Source organism: Conger conger, chromosome 10, assembly GCF_963514075.1.
Source record: "Conger conger chromosome 10, fConCon1.1, whole genome shotgun sequence".
Lineage (NCBI taxonomy): Eukaryota > Metazoa > Chordata > Actinopteri > Anguilliformes > Congridae > Conger > Conger conger.
This window is the reverse complement of record NC_083769.1, coordinates 23476096-23495497: the sequence shown is the minus strand read 5'-3', so window position 1 is coordinate 23495497 and position 19402 is coordinate 23476096. Positions and strand designations below refer to the sequence as shown.

At 47.7% G+C, this 19402-nt stretch overlaps 1 protein-coding gene across 1 annotated transcript in view; it reads right to left on the bottom strand.

Annotated features, from left to right (window-relative positions):
• The window catches only part of LOC133139500 (serine/threonine-protein kinase WNK2-like), a 50490-nt gene that overhangs the window by 14363 nt on the left and 16725 nt on the right, over nucleotides 1-19402 (bottom strand). Inside the window, exons 2-16 of the mRNA XM_061259079.1 lie at nucleotides 17719-17891; nucleotides 16100-16320; nucleotides 14767-14924; nucleotides 14584-14672; nucleotides 14102-14321; nucleotides 12787-13066; nucleotides 12061-12200; nucleotides 11582-11962; nucleotides 6947-10783; nucleotides 6299-6342; nucleotides 1931-2084; nucleotides 1688-1804; nucleotides 1097-1198; nucleotides 679-727; nucleotides 90-248 (exon numbers count right to left, since the gene is read on the bottom strand). Coding sequence (XP_061115063.1) covers nucleotides 90-248; nucleotides 679-727; nucleotides 1097-1198; nucleotides 1688-1804; nucleotides 1931-2084; nucleotides 6299-6342; nucleotides 6947-10783; nucleotides 11582-11962; nucleotides 12061-12200; nucleotides 12787-13066; nucleotides 14102-14321; nucleotides 14584-14672; nucleotides 14767-14924; nucleotides 16100-16320; nucleotides 17719-17891 — 6124 coding nt within the window. The remainder of the gene's footprint in view (nucleotides 1-89; nucleotides 249-678; nucleotides 728-1096; nucleotides 1199-1687; nucleotides 1805-1930; nucleotides 2085-6298; nucleotides 6343-6946; nucleotides 10784-11581; nucleotides 11963-12060; nucleotides 12201-12786; nucleotides 13067-14101; nucleotides 14322-14583; nucleotides 14673-14766; nucleotides 14925-16099; nucleotides 16321-17718; nucleotides 17892-19402) is intronic.

Sequence of the window (19402 nt, the reverse complement as noted above, 5' to 3'; positions counted from 1 at the left end):
CTCTCATCACTGACCTGAAACATCACAATGCTGACATTTTAACTAAAGGCCAGACTGTGTGACAGCCGAGTAGGAGAGAAGTTTCCCACCTCTCTGAGGATCCTTGCCTGCAGACTGCAATGTAATGTTTTCTCCAGCAGAGGGTGGTGTGGAGGCCCCCTGAGCAGAGAGGGAGTCTCGATGCCGAATCGTCTGGTTGATGAAGAAGCGCCAGCGTCCCACAGGGGAGGACTGGGGCACTGAGTCCACTGAGGCAGAGAAGGGGGGCCGGAGGGGTGCAAGGAAGTTGGGGAGGCGCACACACACACAAATCATTTAGGGCAGATCAGATTTAAACCACGGCATACTTGACTTCTGTAAGGTAGCATTACTCACTAGAACATACTATATCCTTAACAGAACATTATTCCAGCTTTCAGAAGGAACCATCATTTATAATGTAAAATGATGCCATATTGCCAATACTGTGGGACACGTTCTCAATATGGATTGTCGAATTATCAACTCAAATGAATAACAAGGACAGTAATGTGGATCAGCCACACTGGATGAGCGATGGAGTACATGAGCTCTACAACATGGAAAATGCATGAATGGGGATGAGCTACAGCGTGGATGAACTCTACAGTATGGGTGAGCAGGGGCAAAGGTAAGAATAGCCAGGGAGCATGTACTTACTGCCGGGGGCTGCAGGAGTGCTCACATGCAGCTGCTCCATGGATCCGGTCTGACAGATACATAGAGACAGAAGTGCATTAAAACTCACCGTAAGAAACATTTAGAGACAGGAAGCGCCATAAACCACAGGATGAAAGCAAATCATAACCACTGAAGGCCCCTAATTACAGCTGTGTGCTGTATGCCCTAAAAACAAGAGAGACCATCTGCAAGGTGCAATGTCAGATTTCAATGGAGATCAGTGGAGTAACAGAAGGAAGGAGCATGGCATATGCATCGGGGCACACATAGAGACAGTGTGCAGTTCTGCACTGTATCTAGTGGGCAGTTAATGCAGTGTGGCATGCAGTGTGCATATTGACTAGAGGAAAGGTACTCTGTGATGAGTGTGAGGAGGGTGAGGTGCGCATATACAGACCTGTGGCTGGGTGTGAAGGATTTCCAGGGCTCTCTTGACAATCGCCCGCAGGTCCTCCACAAAATTCTCTTTCTCTGACTCCAGGACAAAATCCTCCTCCACCTGCAAAGTGGCACACCGTGTCACACCACAACTACCTCTTCAAGCAGCACCTCTCCCTGTCCCTCCCTACCTCCCTGTGTCTTTCTGTGATGTACTTTTTTGTGCATCAGTATTTTTAGTTTGGCTAGGTAAGCAGTGTTTGGCTAGTTAAGGGGTTTGGTCATACTTTTGCGTTTGTTTGTTTGTTTGTAAAAAAATTATAATAAAAAAATAGGCCCAGGTCCTTATCTTTGTTGAATAGGTAGCAGTTGAAATTGTACTTCCCTCTAGGGTCTTTCAGCGCACTTATCCCTGGTTTTGGGTATGCACTTTGTTGTACGTCGCTCTGGATAAGAGCGTCTGCCAAATGCCATTAATGTAATGTAATGTAAATCTCCATTTCATACAGTGTCACAAGCACTGTTAGCGTTATTGCAAATGGAACAAGTGCATACACACACGTGTGCAAAAATACGAATGCCCACAAATACAATGCCTAAGTTCTCTCACCATGTAATCTGCGATGTCTTCGGGAGTGTCACCCTCGGGGTCAAACTTGAAGGTGACCATCTTGTTACTGTGGGTCTCCAGCTGGCATTCCACCATGTTGTCCCCACTGCTGGACACCTGTGCAGACAGAAGGAGTTGCCAGAATACTACTTGTCCGTTCAAATTCACCTTTCTTCTACAAACATGTCCTTATTCTTATGTGTGAGTCTGTGCATGTGTATGTGAGTGAGCATTCATGTTTACCTGGAGCATGCTCAATTGAAAGTGTGTGTTTTTCTCAGTCCTCTGAAAGGAGGGTCTCCTCTGGGATTTCATCTTGCCATTGGCTAAGAGCAGCTGTGATTCCTCTCCATTGGCTAGGAGGAGGTGTAATTCCTCTCCATTGGCTGGAACAGACCTGGGGAACCAATGGGAGAAGACCATGGGTAAAAGGATTTTGCCTCTTGGTAACTCTCCAGTGCACTCTGCCATTAATTTAGCTCAGACGGTCAGAGAGGACATCAGTATATGTGTGACAGCCTGGGGTGAGAGCTGTCTGAGCCTAACTCAGACCGACTGTCCCACCCAAACAGAAAACAGAGAGGATATCACAAGGACCAGATGCTCACCACACCCAAACGTCCACTTGTTTGTACACCCTGAAAACAATTATTTGCTATGCTAGCCATGAATATGAATTTTAGCAATCCATTAATAAAGCAAATCAAACTACTCAATAAAGCAATTGAACCCATCAGAACAAGGCATGGTGCTGTGGCTCCTGGCATTTATTGAACTGGACAAAGCACAGTGTGAGTCATATGACTTTAATATTTCAGTACAGGCTAGAGAGGTGCTCATGAATGAAATAAACTGATGTCAGTGAACAAACAGAATGGCTTTTATTCATATTATTAGCAACAGTAGTTGTATTACAAAATATCTAAACAGCTTGGTATTTCTGCATTGTGCATGTATCCAGCTGAACATAGACTTGAGAAAATCAGGGGCTTGTTTCAGGAAAGCTACAAGAGATGATATTTGATCTCTGATCGCAAATCATTGTCAAAATGAATGTGTACCCAATCTTATAAATATCAACGATCAGTGCTACAACCTCTGCCATTCATTTGCCAGAGAGGCAAGCATGTTTTCTCCACCAAAGCACAGAATGTCAGCCACCATAACAGGAGTTTGCAAGTCAGGCTCACACAGACGTTAGTGGCAGGAAGACGCACAGTTCAGTACCCTCCCATCTCTGGGCAACACCACAGTCGATTGTGCATTGTCCTGCAGTGCTGCCAGCCAAAGTTGGCACCGGCATGGGCTAGATTCAATACCAGACCCAGGGGCCGTCCTCAAAACATGTTTTGTCACTCAAAACAAGTCAAGTTAGCCCAAATTCTCTGTTCATGTTGCTTGTACAAATTTAGAGAATAAGAGCATAATTGTTCATCATTAACGAGGATTGTTCTGTTTCATTCTTAGCTGTTCTAAGTGTTATTTGTACATGTTGTATGTTTACCCTTATGTGAGTACAGGTTACATTTTTAAATGTTCGATATTGTTTACAAAAATATTATCTTCATCATTCCAAATCGATACCCCTGCTGAATGGTTCGCAGGCGAGCACCTGGTGGCCGGGCAACCCACCGTACCTCGGCCAGGCTTGGCCTGTGCCTGGGATCACGATGTGGGCCCACCACCCAAGGTTCAGGGTAGGGCTTGGGTACAGTGCCCATCAGGCAAAGGTCAGGAATGGAGTGGACCCAGGCATCTTTCTCTTGGGTGGTGGACTCTAACTCTTGGTACATGGAACGTCACTTTCCTCACGGGGGTGGAAAGAGCCAGAGCTGCTGCAAGAGGTTGAGAGGCACCAACTAGACATAGTTGGGCTCACCTCTTCACGCAGTGTTGGCTGTGGAACCAAACTCCTTCATAGAGGGTGGTCTCTCTTTCTCAGGAGTTGTCCAGGATGATAGGTGCTTGGCAGGAGTGGGGATAATCACAAGGGACAAATTTGGAGTTTACTGCAGTGGACGAGAGGGTCGCCTCAATGCAACTACGCTGTTATATGTACTTATCTGCTTAATAACAGTTCCAAGTATTCAGTCTTCTTGGAGAAGGTGGGAGGGGTGATGGAACAGGCCAGTCAGAACATGCCCCACCTACTTACTCCGTAGTCGTTTTGGGGGATTTCCATCGTACTGGGGGATTTCACGTTAGCAATGACTGGAAGGGGTGTGATTAGAAGGAGCAGCCTGAACCTGAGAGGTGTTATGTCATTGGACTTCTGTGCTGGTCATGGCTTGTCCATAACAGTTCCTGTGTCCGAACACAAGGATGCTGATAAGTGTACCTGGTACCAGAACACTTTGGGCCGAAGGCCATTGATCGATTTTGTAGTTGTGTCATCAGACCTGCGGCTATATGTTTTTGAAGAGAGGAGCTGAGCAGTCACCTGATCACCATCTTGTGGTGAGTTGTTTCAGATAGCAAGCTGCCAGACAGACCAGGTAGGCCCAAATGTGTAGCGAGGGTCTGCTGGGAGAGCCTGGTGGAAAACCTGCTCTGGAAGAGGTGGCACGTAGGACTCCTGGTTGATCCGACAGGTAACGGCAGGCAAAATAAGCTGCACCAGTCTGGCTTCAGACCTCGCAACTCCACGGATAACATACTCCTATCTGTCAATTCATGCCGCAGGGGCAGACTCCCTCTCCCTGTCCTGATTCGTCTTGATCTCTCTGCTGCCTTCAACACTGTTGATGACTCCATCTTCCTGTCCTCCCTGACAGCAAAGGGGATCTGTGGCACAATCCTAGACTGGATTGAGGCGTACCTCTCCAGGTTGCTCCTTCCAGGTTGTCTGGGCAGCCAGTCAGATCAGCCCCAGCATACCTCCAAAAGATCATCAAACCCTACAAGCCTGCTAGACCTCTCCATTCCGCCATCATTCTTCATGAACATGTTCTGGCACCACGGTGGTAGAATAATCTTCCCGTGGAGGTCAGAACAGCAGGGACTCTGACCACCTTTAAGCAGAGACTGAAGACACGTAACTTCAGGGTGCACCTCTCCCCACCCCTCCCTACCTCCATGTTATTTCTAATTGGCTATGTAAGTTGTTTATTTATATATATATATATCGTTTTTATTATCGCTAGCTTTATGTTTAAGTCAGTTTTACTTTACTTTATTTTCCTTTGTCTCATTAGATTAATCTACAAGTTTGTGGTCATTCCTAGCACTTGGAACTGTACTGGCGTCGGGGGTTCTTCTGCGCACCTGTTCCTGGTTATGCTTATGCACTTTGTTGTATGTGGCTCTGGATCTGCCAAATGACTATAATGGAATATTACGTAATGGAAACGCCGTGGAGAAGGACGTTTGGCTGGCCCCAAAGTGGTTCTGGAAAACCAATCAGCATCTCAGGAGGGGAAAGCGGGACACTGTCCAGGCTCAGCAAGAACAGTGAAACTCTGACCTCTGACTGGGGATATTGTCGGAAGGTGGAAGGGACATTTTAACTCTTGAATCCAACACGGCCTCCGTTCAGGAAGCAGAGCTGAAACAGTCTGGGGGGTCAGAACCTATGTCTGTGGCACTGGGGTAGTCAGAGAGCTCCTCAGAGAGAGGGCACCAGGGGAGTGGTCCACATCTTTAAGAAAAAGGACCAGAGTGTGTTTTCCAAGTATAGGAGAATCACACTGCTCAGCCTTCCTGGGAAACTCTAAGCCAAGATACTGTAAAGGAAGCTCCGACCAATAGTTGAACCACAGATTCAGGAGGAACAATGCAGGTTTCACCCAGGCTATGGAACAGCAGACCAGCTTTTCACCCTCTCATAGATATCTGAGGTGGCATGGGAATTTGCAATGTGGGTGTTGGACTCTGCATAGGGTGTGCCTTGGCTCCCTTCCTGTTCTGGGAATTTATGGACAGGACTTGAAGGTACAGCAGAGTTATGGTGTGTGACCAGTTTGGGGACATAGGGGTGGCATCTCTGCTGTTTGCAGATTACATTATCCTTTTGACCTCACCGTACTGTGACCCTCAACGTGCACTAGAATGTTTTGCAGCTCAGTGTGATGCAGTTGGGATGATGATCAGCACCTCCATGTCTGTGGCCATGGTTCCCTCCGAGATGGGTTGTCCCTTTCAAGTGAGTGGGGAACAACTTCCCCAGCTGAGTTCAAGTATCTCGAGGTATCATTCACAAGTGAGGCAAAAAGGGAACGACAGATCAATCATCTGTGCTGTGGATGCATTGAGAGGAGTCAGTTGAGGTTGTTCAGGTATCCGATAAGGATGCTCTCTGGGTGCCTCCCTCTGGAGGCGTTCCAGACACAGTCACCTGGGAGGAGACCCAGGGGCAGACCCAGGACGTGTTGAAGGGATATCGCATAGCTGGCTTGGGATCCCGGGATGAGTCGGAGGAAGTAGCTAGAGGGATGTCTGGGCTGTTCTGCTTGCCCTTTTGCAAACTTGACCTAGATTAGCTCTTAGAAAATGGCTGGATGGATCATTCTATTATTTCCAAACAAGACAAAATGATTACTTCTTGCCAATACAAACTCAGATGTGCAACCTCCCTTTTCAGCGTTCTCAGGAGCACAGCTCAGCAGCACATACCTGGATGAAGACTGTTTGTCAGTGCTGGAAGGGCCCTGCGTCTCCTGCAGTATCACATGGAAAGAGACAGGCATACACACAGACACAAAAACACCAGACAAGGGCCAATACACATATTCGCGGACAAGGCCACGAACGCACACAAACACACACACACACACACACACCAAGAAATTAGTAGCGTGATAAGAACAGGACTGCCAAAAAAGGGGGAGACCGGAATGTAAGAATCAACACTGTAAAATGTATACTAATGAGGTAAAACAACAGATCAGTGAAAACGATTTAAGTTATTTGAGAATAGAGGTCAACAATTTGAAATTTGATTTGGTCAGCGTGCAACTGGTTAGTGGAAATGTATACAATGTAAAATATACAGACGTAATAGAACAGATACACTGCTCATTTGTATCTGGCACAAAGCAAAGGGAACATTACCCAGTTAAAAAGGCAGGGGAGTGTGTGAGCGTGGTCCTGTGTTTGTGGGAGTGAAAAAGGATGTGAAATTGCACATAGTCTGCTGGTCGAGGTGCCTGTGGGCAGTATGGTGTGGTGTAAACAGAGAGCAGGTATAGGAGTTCTTTGGGAACACATTGTGGGAGCATGACAGAAGGAAAGCACACAGCAGTGTTGTCTACACTTCTGTACCTTAGTGGCGCCCAGCAAGGCGGGGTCACAATCTGGCAGCGAGGTCGAGGGCAGCGAGGGGCAGTTAGAGCCAAGGGACTGCAAGGTGGTGACAGGAGGAGGGGAGGTAGGCACAACGGCGCCGGCTGCTGCAGGGTGGGGCAGTTGCGTCTCCAGAGGGAGGGGCAGTGAAGAGGAGGAGGAGGGGTGAGGTGAGGTATGAGAGGGGCTGAGGGGCTGCTGGAAGGCAGCAGGTGGGGACAACAGCTGGTCAGATCTTCCCGCTACCTCCGCATGTGTCTGCATCTGCATGCTGATCTCCATGTGTGTTGGCGCGGGGAGGGTCTGCTGCTGTTGGTGCTGCAGGGAAGGAGGGGGGCCTGCCACTACTTGGCTGTAGAGGGGAGCAGGGATTTTGGATTGGGCTTGGGTTATCTGGCCGGCCGTCTGGGTGGTCTGGTGGGGCAGCTGTTGCAGACTTGCTTTGGGCAGTTGGCTGTGATCGGGCGAAACTGGAGCTTGAAGCGGCAGTGGAGCAGTTTGATGCTGCTGCGGTTGCAGAGATGTAGTCTGGTGCAGCTGTTGCTCATACTGCTGTGGTGGTGGCTCCGCAACCTGCATGCCAGGCTGAACCATTGCGCCTATAGGCTGAGCCTGCGGCAGAGTTGTGGCATGCACCTGCATTTGTGTCTGTCCTGTCTGTGGGAGGTGCTGAGGGGTGGAAGGCAGGGAAGCGGGGCCAATGCTGGCGGCAGCAGCGGTCACTTGGGTTTGCTGAGGCGGCATCGTCTGCTGATATTGCAACAGTGTCTGCTGCTGCACGGTCTGGCTGAGGTCTGGCGGCTGCTGGACTGACTGCAGGAGCTGCTGGGTGGGCAGGGAGGAGGAGGTGTACTGTGAGGGTTGTAGGCCGGCTGAAGCCTGGGGCTGTATGTGAGGCTGGGCCTTTGCTGGTATTTGAACATCGGGCTGGGAGTGGGTCTGACCATGGGGGGCGGCTGTGGGTTGAGCCTGGAACTGAGACTGGCTCTGCTGAGGAAACACCTGGCCCTGGGGTACTTGGCATTGGGGCTGCATTTGGATTTGGCCTTGCAAGGACAGCTGGCATTGGGGCTGGATCTGAGTTTGTGTTTGACTTGGCAGTGGCATTTGGTTTGTTGCCTGAATCTGAGCAAGTGTCTGAGTTGAGGGCAAACTTTGAGACTGAGTCTGAGATTGGATACTTGCCTGGGTCTGCATTTGAGTTTGCATTTGAGATGTGACCTGTTGGAGGGGTGCCTGTGTCTGCATTTGAGTTTGTATTTGAGGTGTGCCCTGTTGGAGTGATTCCTGTGGCTGCATTTGAGTTTGCATTTGAGGTGTGCTCTGTTGGAGGGGAGCCTGGGTGTGCATTTGAGTTTGTATTTGAGGTGTGCCCTGCTGGAGGGCTGCCTGTGTTTGCATTTGAGCTTGTATTTGAGGTGTGCCCTGCTGTAGAGGAGCCTGGGACTGCATTTGAGTTTGTATTTGAGGTGTGCCCTGTTGGAGGGGAGCATGACCCTGCATTTGACTTTGTATTTGTGGGGTGACCTGTTGGGTCAGACTCTGTGCCTGCATTTGTGGTTGGATTAGAGACATACTCTGTTGGGGTGGGGCCTGGCTCTGCACTTGTGTTTGTAGTTGTGGCATGCCCTGCTGTGGCAGCACCTGAGCCTGCATTTGAGTTTGGATCTGAGACATTCTCTGCTGAGGCAGGGCCTGCATTTGAGTTTGTATTTGAGACACAACCTGCTGAGGTACAGCCTGGGTCTGCATTTGAGCTATGCTTTGCTGGGGTACAGCCTGAGCCTGCATTTGAGCTTGACTGAGAGACATGCTCTGTGGGGGTGGAGCTTGGGGCTGCATTTGAGCTTGATTGAGAGACATGTTCTGCGGGGGTGAAACTTGGGCCTGCATTTGAGGTTGATTGAGAGACATGCTCTGTGGGGCTGGAGCTTGGTGCTGCATTTGAGCTTGATTGAGCAGGTTGCTCTGTGGGGGTGGAGCTTGGACCTGCATTTGAGCTTGATTGAGAGACATGCTCTGCCGAGGTGGAGCTTGGACCTGCATTTGAGGTTGATTGAGAGATATGCTCTGTCGGGGTGGGGCTTGGGCCTGCATTTGAGCTGGGACTTGAGAAATGCCCTGCTGGGATGGAGCCTGAGCCTCCATTTGAGATTGGATTTGAGACATTCCCTGCTGAGGTGGAGCATGGGCCTGCACTTGTAGTGGAACTTGTGGCAGCGTCTGATTCTGACCCTGAGTCAGTAACTGCATTTGACTTTGGATCAGAGGCTGCTGGACCTGGGACTGGTTCATGGTCAGAGTTTGACTTGAGGCCTGAGTCGGGAGCTGTGCTGGGATCTGCACCTGACCCTGGATTTGGGCTTGAGACTGAACTTGAGGCTGAACCTGGGCTTGGGTTTGAACTGCAGCTGTGATCTGTGTAACTTCACTCGGGGCTGGAGCCAAGATGGGGAACTGAGACTCGGCCAAAGAGCTCCTCTGGTGTGGCTGGGAGAGGTAAGCTTCCTGTTGCTGCATTCGAGCCTGCTGTTGCAACTGCTCCATTTGCTGTTGCTGTGTAATGATGGTCTGAGGCTGCTGTAACAAAAGCGTCTGCTGTTGTTTCTGTGAAAAACAGGACTGCTGTTGATCCACCTGTTGCTCCTGAACCAAAGCCTGTTGCTGGCACTGCTGCAGTGATGTTGTATCTTGTTTTTGGACTGGGTGCTGTTGCTGTTGGTCAGTTTGTTGCTGTTGAAATAAAATCTGTTGCTCCACCTGGAACTGTTTTTGTTGTAAGATGGCCTGTTGTTGCTCCATCTGTTGTTGCTGTAATAAAACCTTTTGCTGTAGTTCCATCTGCTGTTGCTGCAGTACAGCTTGATGTTGTTCTAGCTGTTGCTGTTGCAACAAAGCTTGTTGCTGTTGCTCCACCTGTTGTTGCTGCAGTAAAGCTTGTTGTTGCTCTATCTGCTGTTGCTGCAGTACAGCTTGATGTTGTTCTAGCTGTTGCTGTTGCAACAAAGCTTGTCGCTGTTTCTCCAACTGTTGTTGCTGCAACCAAGCCTGTCGTTGTTCTATCTGCTGCTGTTGCTGTAACAAAGCTTGTTGCTGCTGCTCCATCTGTTGCTGCTGTAACAAAGCTTGTTGCTGCTGTTCCATCTGTTGTTGCTGCATCAAGGCCTGTTGTTCTATTTGCTGTTGTTGTAACAAAGCCTGTTTCTGTTGCTCCACCTGCTGCTGCTGCAACAAAGCCTGCTGCTGCTCTGCCTGCTGTATGTACACTTGCTCGACTGGCTGTGAATGCTGTGGCAGGGGTTGCTGTTGCTGTGGTAAACCTCCATATGGCTGTGGCAGTGAACCTGCCAGTGGTTCCAGCGGTTGCTGCTGCGCGGAAGCTGCAGGCTGCAGGTCCGCTTGTGGCGGCTGGGGCTGCTGGTCCGGCTGCGGCTGCACGGACGCAGGCTGAGGATGAATCAGCTCCACTGGCTGCTGCAGGAGTGCGGCGGCTTGCTGGTTCTCCATCTGGTGAGGCAGGATCCCCTGCGCATGCTGATGGATTAAAATTGGCTGCGCTTGTTGGAGTAATGCGGGATTGTGCTGTGTTTCCGGTTGTTGCAAGGGGGCGATGCTGGCCTGAGCCTGCTGTGGGAGAGGGGCAGCACCCACGACCCCTCCCTGGGGCAGGTAGGGCACCTCCACAGGGTCTCCGACAGACATTTGAGCAGTGTGGTGGACACTGATAGGGGCCTGGGGTGACAATGGGGGTAGGAAATGCTGAGAAGGGGCAACTGCAGGGAAGGAGAGGGCAGTTTCTCCCTCTGAATGACAAGGCTGAGGAGATGATTACGGGGGGGGGGGGAATCCAGTCAAAAAACGCCAGGATAGAGAGATACAAAGATAGATGGGTAGTGGTGAGAGAATGCAGGCATGGGAGAGCATAAAGATTGAGTGTGAAATTTCAGGGAGGGAAGAGAAGAGAGAGAGCAGGAGCAGGCATTAGTGCAGGGTACTGATCAGGAGAGCAGATGAATTTCAGGCAGCACACTGTTTAAGCATTCAGAGCACACTAAACAAACAAAGCCTTTGATACATGTACCCTGTCTGTCTTTGTTTCAAATATACCTAATAGTACGCTACAGGGTTTCAATGCACCTCCAATTAAAAACTGTTCCATTTGAACCTATACTGCGCTATTAAAAGCAAGAGGATAACAGTAGCCGGGGTAGATTCATGTGTATCATTACAACAGGCATTCAGTATGGGGCCGAACAGAAAATTTTAAATGACAGAAATTACATTCATGAGACTTGTACAGGTATATAATTGGGTATGTGTCAGCACTTCAGATAATCTTGGACCTCGGCGTTTACATGGCATACATAATTTCCATTATTCTGTTTTTTATAACCATCACTGTGCTAATGTTCCGATCAATATCGATAATATTGATCAGAATATTGAGGTGTGTGTGTACACAATAGACGGTGTGCATGCTTTATACTGCTTTATGATTTAAAAGGAGGAACAGTCCCGTGAGAGCTCTTGACAATCACTGCCGTGTTCAGCCAAAGAGGCAGAGAGAAACAGCAGCAGAGAATATGGCCGGACGCCCATTCAAATATTCTTTACCTGTGGATACTGCTGAGGCACCCCTGGCCCTGGGGACATCTGTGGTGCTAGAATGACCGGTTGAGTTAAGCTCTGGCCAATAGGTATGACTGCAGCCCCACCACTCTGGCCAATAGGCATGACTGCAGCCCCGCCACTCTGGCCAATAGGCATGACTGGAGCTCCGCCACTCTGGCCAATAGGCATGGCTGGAGCCCCGCCACTCTGGCCAATAGGCATGACTGCAGCCCCACCACTCTGGCCAATAGGCATGACTGGAGCTCCGCCACTCTGGCCAATAGGCATGGCTGGAGCCCCGCCACTCTGGCCAGAGGAAATCCCTCCACTCTGTCCAAGGGGGAGCATCTGTGGGAGGGGCATACCCCCTGTGCTCTGCACACCCTATAAAATAGACACACAAAAAACAAAAAACATTTTCAAACCAGAAAACAGGAGAACTATATAGGTATGGAAGGAAGAGATTCAGCACAATAACTCACAGAAGTAGAGGCGTGGTAGCTGGACTGAACGTGAGCATAGGATAGTCCTTGGTGCAGCCCAGACTCCCCCTGCGGAGGGAAGACTTGGTTGGGCCCACTGGCCGCAGATTCGCAGGTGACTGAAGGAACGTTCTCGCCTTCTGAAAAGGAGTTACAGAGATGCATGTACTGCGTGACTGAATGTGGGCAGCCCTGCAATGCATAGCCCATATTCACACACCTGTTAAACCTGCCCCAGCTGCACAGCTCTCAGATAATACTAAGAGTGCACTAAACACACATTCACTACCATCAGATCAGTTAATTGCATTCAGCCATTAAATAACCCAGGAAGGTCGACAGACAGCTTAATATACCTTGCAAAGACTCAGGGAAAAAAGGCACTGGGCTGGGAGTGCTGCTATAAGGCAGCAGTGTAGCATAGTGGTCTGCCATTGTCCCCTTGAGCAAGGTACTTAACCTGAATTTCTTCAGTAAATATCCAGTTGTATCAGTGGCGTGTATTTAAAAAGAATAAAAGCTGTGTAAGTCACTCTGGCTAAAAGTGTGTGCTAAATGGCTAGCATCTAAATGCAATGTAATAATGTAACGTAATGTTGATCATTTCAGCTGCAGGAGGGATGATTATGTGGCTGGAATAAGATGCTGGTGTGAACAGGCCTGTTCTTTACGTAGGCCTCAGACGTGCACGCTCCTGCAGGTTGCTGCTCGGTGGGGGTTGGTTACCTGTGGGGCCAGGGGCTGTGCCGCTGTAGACGTGCTGCACCTCTGGCAGCTCCTCAGCGTCACCCTGTCCTGCCGTGGCCCCGGGACCCTGGGAGGAGGGACAGGAGGGGTGGGGGCAAGGGTAGGAGGGCGGGGCGGACAAGTCCCTTCTTTCCTCGGGCCCAAACTGGTGCAGCTGCTGCTGCCGCCTCTCCCGGGACCTCTTGATGAGCGTGACCCTGTCGCGGATCGACTTGCCCACCACTTTGGCATCGCTCTCGTGGAAGAAGCCAGACTTCACCTGGAGAGGGGGAGAGAGTGAGAGAAAGAGAGAGACAGAGAGATAGAGAAAGAGTGAGCAACACTTCATTTCATTTCACCCTTTATTCCTGGCTCACTACTCCTCAGGCCTCTACTGCACATCTGGCCCCTCCTCTCTCCCCATCCCTCTCTCTGCCCCCCTCCTCTCCCCATCCCTCTCTCTGCCCTCTCCCCCCATCCCTCTCTCTGCCCCCTCTCTCCCCACCCCTCTCTCTCTGCCCCCTCTCTCCCCATCCCTCTCTGCCCCCTCCTCTCCCCATCCCTCTCTCTGCCCCCCTCCTCTCCCCACCCCTCTCTCTCTGCCCCCTCCTTTCCCCATCACTCTCTCTGCCCCTCTTCTCTCCCCATCTCTCTCTCTCTGCCCCTCCTCTCTCCCCATCCCTCTCTCTCTGCCCAGCTCTCAATTCAAATAAAAATGCTTTATTGGCCTATATAACAAGCCATAATAAAAGCAACAGCAATTACTGCCATTATAATCAGACCAACAATAACAGTAACATTAATAATGCATGGCTTATTTAGTCTAGTTTTGGTTCTCCCAAAGGCTTTGACAGTTTTGTGCTGCCAGTAATGTACGGCTTCTTTCCTCTCTAAGGAACTCTCCTTTTTTGGAATTCTGCCAGCATTGGAAAGATAAGTTCAGAGTCAAGTCTTTCAAAGCTCTTTACATTCCTGGCAGTTTGTTTAAAAAGGCAGTGGGTTACAGTGTGAGCCTATGGGGAAGCCCATGCCTGTGATGGTGAGGTTCTTCTTGCTGTCTTTGTGCTTTTGACTGTGTCCTAGTGAGTATTTGTCAATTTCATGTTTTGGTTGGTTCTTAATTGTTTTAATGTCTCCCGTATTCCCTTCTCCCTTCCCCTACCCATCTCTCTCTATCTACCTTTCTTTAACTCTATCATTCCCTTTTTCTCTAACCCACCCCCTTCCACCTCCTCTCATTCCTCCACTACGTCTCCCCCTTCCTATAACCCCATTCTCTCTCTCTCCCCCCTCTCTCTCTCTCTCTCTCTCTCACCATCTCCAGAGCCACCTCCTCAGCGCTGTCGTTCTCCAGGTCGTAGCTGAACTCTATGGCTTCGTTGTCCTTGTGCTTCCCCTTCAGCTTCTTGGGGTCCTCCACCCAGATGCGCAGTGCCAGGCAGTCCTGCAGGCCTGTGTCCTCCTCCGCCAGCTCCACCCGCACGCCCGTGTCCTCGCCGAAGAAGGCGTGCGTCAGCAGGTCCCGTATGGACAGCCTGCGGGGCCAGACGCAGCGTTAGTGTGCCACAGCGCGGCCTGCGGTGTAACCTCACCCACAAGGGTACTGCTGCATGGAGACCGGGGAGCCGGGCTTTAAAGGGGGACACCGGCTCAAAACTGTTTCTATTCCCTTCACCCAGACTGATTCAGTACATATGCAGCAGTGTGGGTGGATAACATCTAACACTGAGGTCTGGACGCTTCTCTGGTCCCCTGGGTAAATTAATCACAATGAATATGATAACAACAATAGCTTACCTCTGGCTCTTGTTCTGTCGAATGCAGCCCTCAATGATCTCTTTAATCTCGGGATCTGCAACTTTGTCAAAGCTGGCGGGTTTGATGCCCTGCAGACATAAGGGATACGGGAGGGGGCTGTTATCCACAAAGCACTAAAATGCCGGGGCCCAGCCGAGGAGGGGCAGGCGCATAGTGACTCACGCTGGTGACTTTGCGGTAGATCTGCGCGGCGTTCTGGCACTCGGAGTACGGGTACTCAGAGGTGGCCATCTCCAGCATGCACATCCCGAAGGCGTACACGTCCACAGACTCGTCATAGTGCTCCTCGTACATCTCCGGCGCCATGAACTCTGGGGTGCCTGAGTGAGAGAGCGAGGCGTCACCCCTGAGCCTCTCTGAAATCTCCACTCAGCAAGCGCTGCTGGATCTGTACAGCCACTTCATCATCATTTTAATAAGTAATAATAATACACATATTACTTTTTTAGAGCATATTTTGAACAAAGTGACAGAAGTAAAAGTAAAATTAAAGTAGTCAAGTAAAAAATGAGAAAAAAAGAAAGTATAATGTATGTTAAATAACACTAAAATAACCGTAAAATAAATGGATAAAATTACTAAGAATGTATAAATCCATGCATCAATTTTTCATAATCTTCTTTGGAAAGGAAGGGTCTAACTTCTTAGATGGCCATATTTCTTTGATGGTATGATACAATTTTGATCATATTTTGACATGTGCATCAATATCCAGGCTGACATCAACTAAAATGCCCAAATTCTTCACCTGAGACTTTACATTTCAAGCCCTGGATTTAAGGTGAGATACCATAATTTCTCTCTTGATTTCATCACCATGGCCTCTGTTTTAAATAAATATAACTGGGTATCAGCTGCATAAGTGTGGAAACTGTTCGCGGATAACAGTCCCTAACGAGAGCATGTAAAGACTAAATAGAATGGCGCCTAGGATTGAGCCCTGTGGCACACCACATGTAATGCTGACTCTCTTTGAAGTAAAGTAATTGAGGAAGACATAGCAATCGCGACCCAGGTGATAGCTTTTGAACCAAGATAAAACTGTAGCATAGAGCCATCTGCTAAAAGACTATGGGTCCCACAGGCTAGGGAAAAACTATCAGTTATTTGTCCCTGCTGAAATTGCAATTACAAACCTCAGTGAACTATTCATAGATTTGGATATGAAAATGTAGCTGGCAGTGACCAGGAGATATTGTGTGAATGACTTGTTTTATCTTGCCACCCTGTTCAGAATACTATAATCAATTATGATATTATAATTATGATAATCACTAAACTATTTTGATTCATGTATTGTTCCCTGTCTTGAGCATTGAGCTGAAGAAAAAATTTACATTTGACCCGATATTTAACGAACATTAGTTCATTAAATGTAGTCTCATATTGTATAGTATTAATTATAGCGTCATAGAATCACAAGTAGGGGGGAGTAAATTTGGGAGAGGGAGGGGAAAGTAGCGTCAGACTATTCAGCGGGGAGCGGCGGCAGTACCGATGACGCTCTTGGCGAAGGACGTCCGCATGAGCGTGGCCAGCCCCAGGTCGCCGATCTTCACGGAGCCGGTGGGGCCGGTGATGAAGATGTTGTCGCACTTGAGGTCGCGGTGCACGATGGGCGGGGCGCGCGTGTGCAGGAAGTGCAGCCCCTTCAGGATCTGCCTGCACCAGCTGCGCAGCACTTTGGGCTTCATCACTTTAAAGCGCTTCAGGTACCTGCACACATTCAGAGCAGAGGAGTCACAGGGGTAGAGCTAATGTCCAATGGCCAGGTATTTACTAATGATGAAAAAAACTGCCAATTCACTGCAAGAACCCAATTAAACAAAACTGGAAAACAACTGGAAACTATTTTTCTGTAGTTTTAACTACTGTTACTGAACGACTTGCAGTCCCCTCAAAAAGTATTGGAACAGCAATTCCTTTGTTTTTGCTATACACTGAAGGCAACTGAGTTTGAGGTAAAAAATTTACATGAGTAAATTTCAGCGTTTATTTCCTGGTATTTTTATCTTGATCTCAAACAACTTTGAACATATCACCTTTTGTACCAGATTTTTAGGTGAGCCAAAGTATTGGAACTGACTGGTGTTTCTGTTTCCCAGATGTGTCCTGTTAGATTGATTGGTGAAACAATAAATAGTTCTGAATGTCTACTCTTGATTTTCGCCTTGGGTTTTGCCTGTGTAGACTGCATCTCTGTTACAAATGATAAACCAACATGAAGACTGGTGGGGAAACCAAGCCAGTTTGAAGCTTAGAAAAGAGCGGAAATTGATCAAAGCCATTGCACAAACATTGGAATGTCCTGAAAAAGAAAGAAACCGCTGACATACTGAGCAACAGACATCAAATAGGTCGGCCAAGGAAAACAACAGCAGTTGATGACAGAAACATTGTGAGAGCTGCATAGAAAAACCCCAAAACATCAGTCAGCAATATCGAGGCTATACCACAAGATGCAAACCACTCATTAGCAGAACCGGAAGGTGAGATTACAATTAGCAAAAAAGTACAGTGATGAGCCACAAAAGTTCTGGAACAAAGTTTTATGGACTGATGCGACCAAGATTAACCTCTACCAAAGTGATGGAAAGTGTGGAGAAAGAAGGGACCTGCTCATGATCCAAAACATACAAGCTCACCTGTGAAGCACGGTGGAGGGTAATAGCTTGGAAGAGCATCACAAAAAAGAATGCAACAGTTTGGTGATGTCAATGGGTCACAGGCAAGGAAGGGATATGCTACCAAATACTAAGGGTTATTTATTTTTATTTACTTTTGCTCACCCAACAATTTGGTAGTCTGGTCAATCCCAAATGTATTCAGTGTATTGCAAAAACAAAGGAATTGGCCTTGCTGTTCCAATACTTTTGGAGGGGACTGTAGCTAAATAACGAAAAACAAATGTCTGCCGTATAGGAATACCAAGAAATACAACCTGTTTTCTACTCATATTAACTTTTACTGTAACTACTTTTTGATGAACAAGGTCTGTCAGAAAGCTGAAACAATAGAAAGTCAAGATGAATATGAAAATGACTAATACTGTCAGCATGGTTAGGATTCCCTACTACAGATAATGGCAGAGTTGGAGCAGAGGGCCTCACTAACGTTTTGAGGGTGCCGGAGGTCATGAGCTCGGTCACCAGGACGATGCACTTCTTGCCCCTCAGGACAGACTCCCAGGAGTCGTAGAAGCGCACTATGTTGGGGTGCTGCAGGCCTTTCAGCATCTCCGCCTCCTCCTTAAACCGCTGCTGCTCCGCCTTGGTCAACTTGCGGTCCTGAGGAAGAGAGAGAAACAGAGCTCTAAACATCTGGGTGGGGCCTGAGGAAGAAAGCAACATATGGGCCTCAGAAGTTGTGTCATTATTCCCTTCTGATTCCTTAGCATTTTCAAGACTTCCAGATAAAAGAAGAAAAAAGAAATGAATGCCATTTTCCTAATTCCTTTGCTTTTCACCTATTTTTGATAATCTAGATAAATATTGGAAAAATGCTAACAGCTAAGAAGTTACCAACCCATCGCATAAGTACAACATCTCTGCGTTTCTAGCTACCACAAGCTGTTTGCTGTTAACTGCAAGAGTAATAATTTATACATTTTTCTACAGTTGTATGTAAAATCTTTATTGTTGTCATTACTAATTTCCTTAAATTATTTCAGTAGTTTCTTTAGATCTGGCAGTTGTGACCTTATATATAACATTCACAGCATTATTAGCTTAATAATTATATCAGTTGGAAAGTGCCATTGGAATTCAGTGGATCCACTGCCATTTAAGAGAAAAAATTGTTCAGATAAAAGCGTCCAAGTTTTAAAGAATAGCTTAAATCACAGACTGTTACACAGACAGTTAAGTGAAACTGCATTCATTTTCTCAAAAGAGAAATTCTTTGATCCGTATATGGGAAAAGTGTTATATCAGTCATCCTGGGCTTATCGCTCTGTGCATGAGGGCGGGCCTGAGGAGGGAAGAGAAATATAGCTCTGTCATAATTGTGTTTCTGAACTGCAAGTATATGCATAAAGCAAGTTCACACCACAATCCCCTGATGTGTACTTCCATACTTCACTTTGGCACAGAGGCACTGACGCATACTTTTGTTCCCAGAGGTGGCTGCATTAAACATAAAAATCATAATTTCCCTTAGTAACCACAGGCAAAACCAGAGGAACTTCCTTACAGATGTAACCCTTAGAAAAAATAACTTATTTTTCATGATAAATGTAATCAATATTGAACTGTAGTTCAAGTACAGGGCCAATAATTTCAATAAAATAACCACCGATTATCACTTGCTAGTCATCAGAGATAGCTAGTTAACATTAGCTAAGAAAATAAATGGAAGCAAAAATTCAGCTTACACTGGCTTGCTCTAAAGTATCTAAAGTAGATAGTTGATAATTTTTTGCAGTTGGTAGCTACATGTTGAAGGTTAATACGCACTTTTTATATTGGCCAACAACCAAGTCCTTGAAATCCCTTGCATTATCTAAAACATCGGGTTCCCAGGCAACTGATGAAAACAATACAGTCACAGTAATAGGAGTTATCCCTGCTCTCATCAATATCAATCAATAATGGAGGACATCCCTCTTGAGAACCGTACTCGCAACCGACCAGAACAGTTACATACATTCGTACAAGGTAAGGTTGCAGTCGAGTATCATTTTCACTTCTGTAATAAGGACAAGACAAGTGTATACATCCTTTCTGAGCCTTAAACAATAGGAAGTATTTTAGCAGTAGGAAATGCCACACTTAAAATACTGGAGCCCTGGAGTGGCCGC